General features: G+C 36.1%; 1 protein-coding gene across 1 annotated transcript in view; it reads right to left on the bottom strand.

Annotated features, from left to right (window-relative positions):
* Positions 1 to 359: 359 nt before the first annotated feature.
* Positions 360 to 13,332, bottom strand: part of LOC101864440 (gamma-glutamyl hydrolase) — a gene marked incomplete in the record, with an annotated part of 33,037 nt that continues 20,064 nt past the window's right edge. The window contains 4 exon segments of the mRNA XM_013079266.2: positions 360 to 4,290; positions 6,945 to 7,082; positions 11,273 to 11,366; positions 12,157 to 12,263. Coding sequence (XP_012934720.1) covers positions 4,094 to 4,290; positions 6,945 to 7,082; positions 11,273 to 11,366; positions 12,157 to 12,263 — 536 coding nt within the window.

Genomic DNA, 13,332 nt, shown 5'->3' with positions numbered 1-13,332 from the left:
CCTCTCATCATTGATTTCTTACCCTGAAGTAGTGGAGTTTATTTTAATAGAAGTAGAAGCACAAAGGCATGATGGTAAGCGTACCTGCTTCAGGGAAAAGAAAGCATCAGACTGAAAGATGGAAAAGAAATACCTACATGATATCAACAATTGGCACATCTTTGAAAAGGAAGAACAATAAGTGATCTGACTGCTGTGTTGTGATAGACAATTCCTATGTACAATTTCAGCCATTGACAGCTTTGAATTATTTAAATTAAATACTTATTTTCCCAGCAGCAAATCGGTATCGACGGATATGAATTCAATACTACATTATAAAACCAACAATCAAAACTTACAAAGCAATAAAAATCAAATTAAAACGTAGTAACTATCTTTATTTTCAAAGTATCAACACAGAAATTCAAAGTGGGGTCCATGTGAGAAAAAGTTAAAGTTTCAAAATTTACCAAACTAATAAAAGATGTAGCTCTACATGTTTTGAATTGGCTAACATCTTTTGGAAATCATTGTTATTACATGAAAGAGTCCATATATATCAATTTTCTATGATGAGTATTGAGGTAGCCTACATGTTTAACTTAAAATGTATGCCTACCAGACTCTTTCCACTGCATTCAATAAGTACGTTTACTTTGACTTTGACATTGAGCAACAGCCATAGATCGTATGTGCCTTTACTTTGACTTTGACATTGAGCAACAGCCATAGATCGTATGTGCCTTTACTTTGACTTTGACATTGAGCAACAGCCATAGATCGTATGTGTTTACTTTGACTTTGACATTGAGCAACAGCCATAGATCGTATGTGTTTACTTTGACTTTGACATTGAGCAACAGCCATAGATCGTATGTGCTTACTCATAGCAAGTACCAAACACAACACGGCAAAGTATGCCACTGATTGAGTGGCCATGGCAATGTCACATCCCACACTAAGTTGACTAAGTGCCCTCAAGACACAGTGAAGAATGTCCGCGCCGCATACAGCACAGGACCAAAATCAATCCACACCAAATCTCACATTAAATTATATAGATTTCCCTACACTTTGTTTTTTTATTAGGTCAGGCCACAATATATCAAAATATTCATACAACCTCATGCATCATGTCATATATCTATGCTTCAATTTCTGGATGCCATGTGAAATTGCTTACTTTTGTTCATTGATTTGTAAAGGCATAAAAAATTAATTAAAGTAATTGTCCTATGACTATGATGTCAACTAATAGGTTCGTGCAACAAGGCAAAGTCAAGAATGATGGACTTTCTGATGATCAAAATCAAAAGTAATGGAAAACGGGCACAATTACCAGCAGATAAATGATCTACAGCTGTTTAGACACAAATAAAGTACGGAAAATGGAATGTTAACAACAACACTATTCAAAATTTGAAAGGATAATTAGCTAGAGTAAAGGCCTGTATCTCCTCAGATATCAAGTTCGACAAGTGAAGACATCAGTTATAATCTAAAGAAGGAATTAGTCAATACAACAGCAGCATGGATATACAATGTCTCTGTCAGGAAATCACACAAATAAAAATCTGCTGAAATAGTATACAGCATAAATAGATTACAGTCCTTTATAATCTTGAGGACTTGATAAAAGGCATATTGTACATCTCGCATTTTTAGTTGTCATAACACTTACTTGCATGTTCCTTTGAAAGAAATGAAACACCAATAAGCTAAGAAATTCTTTAAGAAGACATTTCAGATAAGTAAAATAAGGAAGTTGACAATTGAAAATTTTATAACAAAAATGGCCAGGAAGCAAACGTATCGAAATACACTGTAACATTTTTCTTGATGAAAATGAAATAACAGTAAAATAGTTGTGATATTAGTTAAAACTGGCAGGGTACACAAGAAAGCTGGGAAAAATCGGTGAATTGGCATCAAAATCCAAACTATTGAGCGACTCACCCTGTGATATAATTTCTTTAAAAATTAGGAAAGCTTGGCAATAGAGGAACAGACAGAACATGATAAGCCTTTTTAAGAGCAATAATTTCATATCAAAATGTTATCATTTAAAAGAGAAAACACAGTTCTCAGTGACAAAAAAAATGCAATCCTTAACTCAATAGACCTTATTTACCATCTTTGCACCCAAAACGCGCGTCAGCGTAGAGTGGTGCTTATCTCCCGCAGTCCACTCAGGTCCGGTAGGCTCAAAGGGTTAAAAGATGCAAGTGCTCTTTTGCAATAAAAATAAATGTAAAATTATGTCCTCTAACATAAATGCATAATGTCAAAACTAATGAAAATGAGCCAAAATTGTGATCAACATTTAATAGTAAAAATAACTTTATACTTTTGTGCCGTATTTGACCAGATCATAGTAAGTGACTGCAATATTCTCAGCAACAGTAACAGGCTTATGAGAGGACTGAAAAATTAAGAGTAAGCCCATGCCTGACTCCAATTTCCTGTCCTTCTAAATCAGCATTTTTCAATCAAGTGCCCTTACACAGGTATGCCTACTAAGCACTCTACATGATGCACTAGTTAGTAGTTGGTTGATCTATTGGAACTTGTTCACACGCAGATTGTTCAATAAAAGATGTAAACATCTCTAGGAGCTATAAAAATTTATTGTTCGATATAAGAATATTCAGACATTGAACAGGTAGCTAGAAATCATAAATATTCAGTTTGTAATACAGGTTGTATCTGGCTGAATCTTTCAATCTCATTCTTAATAACTCACCCTTTCTCATGTTTCACTCTGTAAGAACACATTTAAAGGAAGTAATCTAGAACCTAGATGTGCTTTAACAACATATTTCAAGCACCTGATGAACGACAGAAAGGGGCACAGAAACATGTGTATAGTTCTGTCTGTTAAATGTAGGCTAAAATTTGTGCATATATTCAACTTTAATTTTAAAAATGATCAACTTCAGCAGATATTAAATTTCTTGACGAGATATGGAAGACTCTTTGTGCATTATTCTTTTGGGCATTCTGACTGGTTCAGAATTTGTGCTTTTGTTTTTACCCTGAAAATCCAAATGCTTTGAAGAAAATTAAAAGGACGATTGGAAAAATAGTAATAATTCAACATTTTCTTTAAAAAAAACTACTCAAAGATACTTGAATTAGTTCACACCATATATATATAAATGCTTTTGTCCCCTCAATACACACATAGAGGACGATGTGGGGAACTCTGTGCCACCACTTTCCAAAGAAGAAATTAACTCTTTAATCCGACCCGAACGCTTTGAATAGCAGTCTGTCAAAACGATTTTTTGAGAAATACTAAAAGTTTCAAAGAGATCTTCGTACTAGAAGTATTGGAAAATGTAAAGAATACAACCCCGGGGGTACAAAATGACCCCCGGACGTACGGATAGTTGTTCAATCATTTGTTCAGTCCTTAAAAATTAAATTTGATTAGTTTAAAGCTAATCTTTCAAATATTTTTACTTGTCATGTTCAATATATGTGATTTAAAAGCTGATATTTATATTTACATTTGATTGATTTAAGTTGGGGTTTAAAATTCATGGAAGATCTGTTGAGACATGGTGAGGGAGATATTACATTCATTGAGAAGTGATGGAAAACAGTATTAAAATTAATTTCACCAAAATGTATACATTTTATTCCTGTTTCGTGTAAGACATTGCCATCCTAAAAATATTTCATCCTAAGTGGATTCAATCTGTGTGTAACTTTTTATTTTTCCTTTTCGCACCTTCACACTGGGGTGTATAGATCCCTTCCTTTCAATTATTTCTTTGTATTAGTCTTGGAAAATTTGTTAAAAGTAAAAGGAGGTAGGCTCTGTAATTCAACAAGGTTTTCAACAAACAAGACTGATCAAAAAGTTTTTTTAAAAACATTGCAAACATTGAGTTTTATCAAGCTCACCAGAAGTATGTCCACTTTCCTGTACTTTGATCATAGTCCGATGCTTCAAAACGAATGCTGTCTATTCACCATTGGTATAAAACATCTAGGATACACACAATGAAACACATGCACACACACAGAAACAATACTGACCGGCCTTATGTAAATTATTTCAATCTAAAAGAGGGAAACTGACTGGTTTAAAACAGATAATTTATCAAGCCGAAGGGACTAATGGCATTTGTTTTTCATTCTGCTTTCCAGCAGGTTGAAATAGTAATGGTTTGCTATTGGTAAAATTAAAATAATAAGTGTCCCTGAAAGTATGGTCCGCCCTGAATACTTCCATGTCGTTTTCAATAAGCTGATGAGCCTCAAAATCCACAGATTCAAAGCCATGTTTGCTTTTCCGAGCTGCAGAAGGAGGAATACAAAAGAATGTAGGACTTAATAAAATTTGTAAACACCAATCCTAATATTTAACTTCAAATCTGCTAGATAAGATGTTATTTTCTTATAGTAAGGCAAGACCATTTCAAGTTTAGTGAATACCCTTTCAAGTCAGTGAATTTTTCCTCTGACTCGGCCTTATGTTAGTTAGTTTTTAGTTTTAGTAGAGGTTTTACGGCAATTGCAACTGCATAAGGTCACATGAGCGCCAGGCCTTATGTTATGAAGTCAGTCCAGAAAGTAATGTGAAAATGGTTATAATTAACAATATGCATAGAATGAAGTATGGTGACATCACATCAAACAAGACAACACTTCTCCTCACACAGTGAACCTGACTAAAGACTGGATCCATGAGCATGACTGGGAGGTCTTGCCTCATCCACAAGTCCTGACCTTGCTCTATTAGTAGAGTTTTCTCTTTTAGGCCCCTAAAACAATATTCAGCAAGAAAGAGGTCAACAGAAGATTATTTTTCCCCACAGGTATGTGGCTAGCTGCATTCTCTTGACCATAATTTTTTTAAGGAAGATTTTTATAAATTCTTTGATGTGCCACTGAAAAAAATGCATCCATCTTCAAAGGGTCTATGTTACCAAGTGGCTGAATAGTGTTACTAAAAGATGTGCCCCATGAATTAGTTTCCTGCAGCTAAGAAGCTCACAAATATAGTTTATCAATTTTTAAAATATATTTCAAATTAAACTTTATTATGGTATCAATTTAACACATTAAGGTCTATACATTTTTCCATGCCATGCAACCAGCGTTCAGTAACATAAACCAGTGTTCCTTCGTACAAGCCCCTTATTCTTTCCTGGCCACCTCTTGAATCCTTGAGTCCTCAAATCTCTGACCACGCAGCATTTCTTTCAGTTTAAGAAACAAAAAAATCACAAGGGGCTTGATCTGGTGAATACTGTGCATGCTCCAGCAAATGCCATTGATTTTCTGCCCTTGAAAAGTTCACAGATCAGTTTGAATTTGTGAAAATATGCGTCATAATAGTGAAAGATGACACTTGATTCCAGCACTCTAGGTCATTTTCATGATGCCTGGCCTCAGTTTATGTTTTATTGCTGATCTGTAGTTTAGTATTCATCATTAACAGTGATGCAAACAAACAGGACTGGTCAACACAAAATTATGCCTGTATTGTCAAAAAACACAATGTGTCTGACTTTGATTCTTCCTTGTTTTCAACATGATTTCACTGTTCAAGGTTGGTTGGGATTTGACCACTGTGTCGATTGTTCTTTCAATGCTTGGTCTTATGATAAGATTCAGGTTTCATCACCAGTGATAGTTCTGATCAGAAAATTTTGATCTCTCTCTCTCTCTCTCTCTCTCTCTCTCTCCCTCTCCCTCTCCCTCTCCCTCTCCCTCTCCCTCTCCCTCTCCCTCTCCCTCTCTCTCTCTCTCTCTCTCTCTCTCTCTCTCTCTCTCTCTCTCTCTCTCTCTCTCTCTCTCATACACACACACACACACACAAACACACACATGCACCACACTCATAAGCCACACTGACAATAAATATGGATAAAGATTTCATTTAGCAGAAATCACAAGGCTTATCTGTATTTAAATCCTTTACCTAGCAGTCCAAATATTTCATTATGATACAAAAGGTGGAGTTGTATCTCTATTTAAATGTCTCTTCAAATTGATTTAACTTACTTCTTCATTCAAGCATCGGTTCATTGCAGAGATAAGACAGTATATGATCCTCCATTTCTTTTCTTCTTCTACTTTATCATGCAAGATATCAAGGGCCCTCAAATCACACATAAGCTGTCTTTACCATTGTGCACGTCAGTTGTTGTTTTTTCAAATTGAGTGAAGGACCTGTGAAATTCAAGCAGCTGTGCACTGTCTTCCAAATCTTTTGATTATATCGTGGGCTGATAGCGTAGATATTTTTCATGTTAGGCTATGGAGCAGATGGCCCTAGCTTGAATCCCCAAGAGCACATTTTTTTATCATGAGTAGTTTGGGGGAGTTTTCTTCACTTTTTAAACACTTGACGGAGTCCTATAGGAGATTTACATTAAATACGGAGTTCTTGCCTCATAAATGTCTGTAAGGTGTTCACTGGGGCATTAAACCCATAAATAGAAACCATACCAAACCAGCTTCTGATTATTTATACTGATCATTGATTGGAGTTTCTTCACTTATAATATAGTCTAAGCAGCCAACCCTCAGAAAAGCCTGTCCTAACATTTACACCTCATCCAACCAGGACGACCAGGTGTTAGATTTCAATTATCCTAGAACCACAAAAGTGAAAAACTTGAGAAAAATCTAAACAACCCTACAGTCAATGCCTGTACAAAGTAAATATCAGATCAGGAGCTTTGATATGAGAGGTGAACACTATACCTTTAAGCTTATGAGCCTCAACAATTTCTCTTGACGTTTTCCGACTTCTCAGTACTATATCATCATATCAGGGTCGATCCTTTTACTATTGTCTTTTGTACTAACATCTCCTTAATTTTTACTCTTCCAGGATCATCTCTTGAGTAAAAGGTGTTATCTTATTTAAAAGATCTCAGTCATGTTCAACAAAATGGATCGACAGCCTTGTCTACTGGCTTGGATACAAAAGTACTAACCTTCATTGACAAAGAAGTCTGCCATGTACTGAGATGCAAGCACAGAATAAAACCCATGGTTAACTGCAATGTTTGTCTGCCATTTGAAAATGCTCTTCTCTGGATGATACTGGGTGCCATAAAATGGAAATGCTTTGGCTGAAAGGAAGTTTAGAAAATAGAACTGGATATATCCTTCAGAGAAATGGTGAGAAATCAACGTCAATTACATTGGCAAGAACAAAAATGATATTTTCAAACTGAAATGCAATTAAAACAAATCAAATATAATATTTTTACAATACTACAAAACAATCAAAGATGAATTGAAACACATACTGAATGCTGATGCTACTTCATTTTTATCTCAATCACGGTCTTCTGGAAAAGGAAAGATAAGCCATTTCTAAATTTTGATTCCAAAGGAATTTGCTCAACAAATGCTGTTCCAAATTATTTTAACATATTGTTTAGAGAACATATAGCAGCCAGATGTTGCTAAAAATCTGAATTATCTAAACAAAAGAGAACTGTACAGCCTTTTCATGGAAAAACCACAGTGAATGAATACTATAGCAGTAGAAACAGAGAGACTGCATGGCCTTTATTTCAATTTCTATGAAGCCTGAATATGGACAATTTTTAAAGCTTATTTCTTCAACTTATGCTTTGGACCCTCATGCCTTTTAAAATATTCCAATAGCACCAACATAGACTAGAAAATGGAAAATGCTAAAGCAATTAGAAACTATTGGGACGTGTTAAAAAGTTAGTTTTTAAAAAGTTCAGTTACCGATGCGTTTTCTTAACCATCATAATTACTGTTTGTGACCTGTTTATGAGAGTTTAACTCACTCACTTCCAGCCATTTTCGAGATCGCTATTCCCTGTGTACCAGCCATTTAACTCATTCGCTACGCATTATTTTCGGCTTGTGGACGAATTTTTTTCGGGAAGGCGAAATGTGACGATGACTAATGCACAGTTCAAAGGTCTTTGGGGCCACAAATTCAAATAAACGTTAACATATTATACACCGAAATTTTCAGTATGATTTGTAGAATACATCTGTAATGTTTTTTTGTGTATTTTTCAACTTTGGTTCCTGTAAGAGGCGATTATGCAACACAATTTTGCTTGGATTCGGATAAAATTTGAAAATAAAAAAATTACCATCTTCGGTGAAACACAAACAATGTGTTTGCACCGAGTCAAATGATACATCAAAATAACCATAAATGAATATATATAGAACCAGGTAGCGTAAACACGGCCTCGCGGCCTTCCGACCGCGTGGTATCGGTGAAATCGGGGTAATTCCGATGGCTGTTTCTTTGCTCTTTCGCTATAAAACACCAAATGCTGTACACCTTGTAAAAGTTCAGCTTTTCCTCGTTACAGTGGTGAAAGTTGTTTTTATGTCCGATTATTAGGAGCTGGAGAATCGCCGACGAAAGCGAAGCCCCTCAAGGTCGGAATGCGTGGTCGGCCGATTGAAAAATTGACACGCGTGCATTCAAATGCTTCGCGGAACAAGGGATGATTAAATATCGTCTTTTCATTGGCGGAGAACTGTAGAGCTTTAAACGGGCTTTCCCGTGGTATGTATTTGGCCTTTGGCATCTAAATAGAAAGCTTTTAAAAATACTGTCAAAATGTTTAAAGATCACTTTTTACACAAAATACGTAAAATACCGTCTTAAAAAATATATCAAGTAAAAGATCAGTTTATTTCCTATTTGAATAAAGTAATCAACTTGGAATTATTTTATATAAATCCTTCTGCGAGAATCAGAAAGCATGTGACCTCGCACGCGGGGTACACAACAGTATAAGCCGACTCGCTCGCCACGGGGACTGGTGTGGCCCCGGCCAGGTCAACGCTCCGTGTTTTTGTCGAAATAACGACAGATCATCGTGTTTGAGGCGATAAAATACTCATTTGTAATGATCTCAGTCTTGAAAAAATTTAGGCTCCATGTATATTTGTTATAGCGATTGTACTCTGTTAATGTTGAGATGTTTAGTGCTCTTGGTACTCTTTTATTGTCTGTCAAACATGGGGTTGCAGCCAGTGACTGACTTTAACAAATTTGATCAAATTTTAAACAACTACCATTTTCTTAAAAATCGACTGAGAGGTTAAAGAATGGTACCAAAATGCTCAGTGGACATAGGCCTTTCAAATGGAACAGATAAATTTGGCATACAGCTACTTTGAAAATTTAGTTTCTGGTACCTAATAGAACTGGAAAATATTGAAAAAAGTGTAGTTATTTATATACATTCCATAAAATTTGCACATTTAGATCATGACATCCGGCATTGAAAAAAGATTAAAAATTTTATAATCTTGAAAAATGGACAAGATGCATTCACAAACAGAAAAAAACCCACTTGTATCGTATATGGAATTATTCAGAATTGCATTTGGAATAAACCTACACATTTCTTGAGTGATACTATTTGTGTAATTTCACAAAAAAATAGTGATTTTTGGGAGAAAAAAATGATTTTACAATTTAGATCTAGATCTAGATCTAGCACTGAAAAATATTGATTTTTCAATTACAGAGCAATGTCAATTTGAGCCAAATCGTATCAATATTCTAAAGAAGAGTCCTACATTTCTTTAGTGTGCAAAATAATGATATATTTTGTTGTGAAAAGTAGTAAGACCGGTGTCTGGGCTATAATTTGAGCATCGTCATAAGACAAAGTCGCATAAACTTCGAAATCGAGTTTCAAAATTGAATAAAAACTTCAGATTTTCGGTGGAAACGCTCGACCCGGAAGTCAACATTATATTATGACCTTTATTTTAACATGGATATGTGGATTGGAATTCAATCTAAGCTAAAATTGAACGTCGGTTGTTGAGCCGCTGGGGGCGGCTTAGTGTACTGACGGCACTTTAGCTGCGCCGCACCCCCCACGGCTCGGCGTAGCGAATGAGTTAAAGGGTATTTTTTTAAAAATCACTGTGCTTTTGCTAATTAACATTGACACTTGAAAATTGGAATATTATTTGTGAACATAATACAGATTGCCCTGATGAAATAACAGCCTTGTTTTATTGTTACTTTTTTTTCCACAAGTTTTCAAAAATTGTTCAAAAATTGCTTTCATTTGCCTTTCTTACTCACACCCTTCCCCACTACTGCAACTCTAGATCTAGGTTTTGGGTGCATTACTAAACCTTACTCTTCTTTGCAAATTTTTCCACCCAGTTCGTCATAACAATCTTTGACTAATACATTGGTTTCTAAGTCACTTTCGTCATCAAACGCTCGAAAACTGTCAATGTAAGCGATCTGTCATTGTGGGAAACAGAATGGTAAATTCAGTTCTAAGGGCAGTTGTCGTAAAAGCCAGTAACTCAACTTGCACTCATCCGATTCTATTTTCGTTTCTTTCTAGTGAAAGATAATTGAATGAGCTACGAAAAAGACAAACCAGTACTGCAAACGGTGCAGTTTTAACGTGACAAAAAAATTCCAAAGTGCGAACTGTGAGGGTTACGGGTGTGGTATCACAACGTCGGAGCTACTTTACCCGCAACAGTTGCGGGTGTGGTAGTGAGTGAGTTAAAGACGTTAATGCAAGTGTACATACGCAAAACATCACAAAATTTCACTCAAGTGTTCACACACAATCTAAGCCCTGTGACACCTTCCTAGGAACACCGTTTAATTAGAGAAAACAGAGAGCCGGGGGGGAAAGCAGCGTGCTCTGTTTAAACTTTAGCGTGGAGCATGAGGGTGTACAAATTTGGTGTCAAGAGTAAAGCTATGCCTAGGCACATCACACAGTGCGACTTCTGCCCCTGAGCTTAAAACAACTATCAGTTTCTTTGTCTCAGCCTTGAACCACGCAAGGTTGATACCCCAGTCATATTCAGTTTTTGGGAACTGATGAACCGGGGGGGACAAAACAAACCAATGGAATTTTATTCTCCCAAACAGAAGGAGCACCTGACTGGATGGGGCTATAGTCATAGTAAATTATAGCAGTTGACACTCTGACCAATCAGATCACTTTTTGAGTTACTATGCCTCCGAAGTTACGTATGGGTGTTCGTGAGGTGACGCTTTTTATCAGAGTGTTATGTTTTGTCCCTTTAAAAGTTTTTACTAAGTTTTTGTTTTGTTTTTGGTGAAGCTGCAAGCCCCACCAAACAAGATGCCACCACCAAGCCCTGCTAAAGAAAGGGCTTGATATTGATATTGTATAAACACCACTCTCATTGTGAGTTGCGTTAAAAAAATTATTATAATATTAGAAAAAAAGCTTGTAAATTGAAGCTGCTTCCAAATTCCGGCCTTACTTTGTTATTCAATGGATATTACCTTCAAAAGTAGAGATAAATTCTTGCTGATCTGGTCCAGTGCTTGTAGAAAGTATTTGGTAGAAACCCGACAGCAAAGATGACTTTTTAAAATCCTGGGGGCACATTGAAAAATAAGATGACGTTTTAAAATAATTGAGACACATAAAAAACAAAACACCACATCAAAATACATCCTTTCTTATAGTTTTAATCAAGAAAAATTTTCTTTCTGAAGACTCTATATAGTTCACAACACACAAAAATTCAGACTGATTAAAAACGGATAACTGGAGTGTTTAGAGATTTTTAATTTTTAAAATATTTTGGTAAGTGTTTTATGGCGCTCGCAACTGCATAAGGTCATATGAGCACTTGGGACACACCAAACATTTTTCAGTTGGTAGGAAAATTTGAATTTTGTCCGGGTGGCGGTCGAAGCCAACTCTTATCGATTTTTGACCACCAAGGGATCTTTAACGTTTGCAACTTGCGCACGGAACCTCCAAGATTTTTCGCCCTTTTCCGAGAAGGCTAGGTGTAGATCTTTCTTACCAGAAGATCAGGGGTATGGCTGAAAAACAGCAGTAAAAAGGAGCCAAGGAGTAGCAGTTGAAAGGCTGCAGAAAAAGTCAGGAGCCCAGAGGAGGGGGCAAAAGAGGGTGGGGGCAGAAAGAGGAGAGGAAAGCAGACGACAGAACATTGCTAGAGAGCAGGAAAGGAGGTGAAGGGAGACAATTTTAGAGAAGAAAGTTTTCGGTCGCTACCTGGATTCGAACCCGGGACCTTTGAATGAGAGGCGAGCACCTTAAACTCTAGGCCACAATTTAAGAAGCTCCTTATTTAGAGACACATAAACATTAAAATACTGTTTTGGGAAAGAAACATGCTACATGAAAGTTTTACCTCCACAAGAAGGCTGAATTTATGATTATTCTGTGTCAAAGGCTCTGTTGCCAGATGTCTGATGAGATCCTTTGACATGTGTCGAAAGAGACGACCGGATTTAAAGCCTGCAATAAACAAATATTATTAGTTATACAGAGTGTTACTGCTGCCAAACAAATTCATTTAACTGAGTCAGGGTAAGCCAGACTCTTGGGCAAAAGCTGCCATTATGGCGCAATTCAAATGAATTCAACTGAATACGATTGTGAACTTCAAAATCAAACTCATTTGCTTTCAAGGATGCCAGTCAAATCTGCCATTCGATGGATGGGCAGTGTACACTGAGTATTACATTTACAGCCCTGTTCAAGATGGCAACAAATGGTAAAAGGAAGACTTTTTTCACACTACTTACAATAACTGTTTAGTGTGAAGTAGCAAAAATAATGAAACATTTGGGAGAAAACAGGTTCTTCAAATGACTTCAGATTTCTAATCAAGAAGAATTTGGAATGCTTTTTTAAAAGACATATATTTTTTAATAACCCAATAAGCACTCACATCAAAAGGTCACCTTGATATATATACAAGTTTGCTTTTATATAAATAAATGTGAACATTCAGACAATGATCAAGCCGCTTTCTTGCAACCATTTAACAAATTTGTTGTCAAGCAACATATTTTACAGAATTACATGTATTTGCGGGTAAATTATACAACAGATTGTCAAAATATTTTTGGTGCCAATGAAGCTCAGATGTCAAATTGACTCCGACATCTAAAAATGTTTTCCAGTACCAAGAGACTTTCTGAGCACGATTGATCTGATATGTAAACATATCTTTCAGTTGATTGCGATTGCTATCCACCACCATAACATCAAAATTATTCAAAATTTAATATTATCAAGTTAATTTTATCATCAATGACATAATGACTCTACCTCCTTCCCTCCCCCCTTCCCTCCGTATATAATGAACAGTATACAGTCCAAATTATCAAAGTCGGCTACTCAATGTCAATGAGAAAAGTGTTTGTTTTATGCAGGTGAACCTCTAGGACAGTGTCATTATTATACAGAAAAATCACACGAGGAAATGGGAAGAGTGATCATTTGTATCGGTGATTGTCTTGGACAGGTGGCTTATAGAGCCGGTTAAACTGTACACGTACGATACATATATATAAATATC

The sequence above is a fragment of the Aplysia californica genome, unplaced genomic scaffold (assembly GCF_000002075.1).
Source record: "Aplysia californica isolate F4 #8 unplaced genomic scaffold, AplCal3.0 scaffold00046, whole genome shotgun sequence".
Lineage (NCBI taxonomy): Eukaryota > Metazoa > Mollusca > Gastropoda > Aplysiida > Aplysiidae > Aplysia > Aplysia californica.
This window is presented reverse-complemented; position numbering and strand designations above follow the sequence as displayed.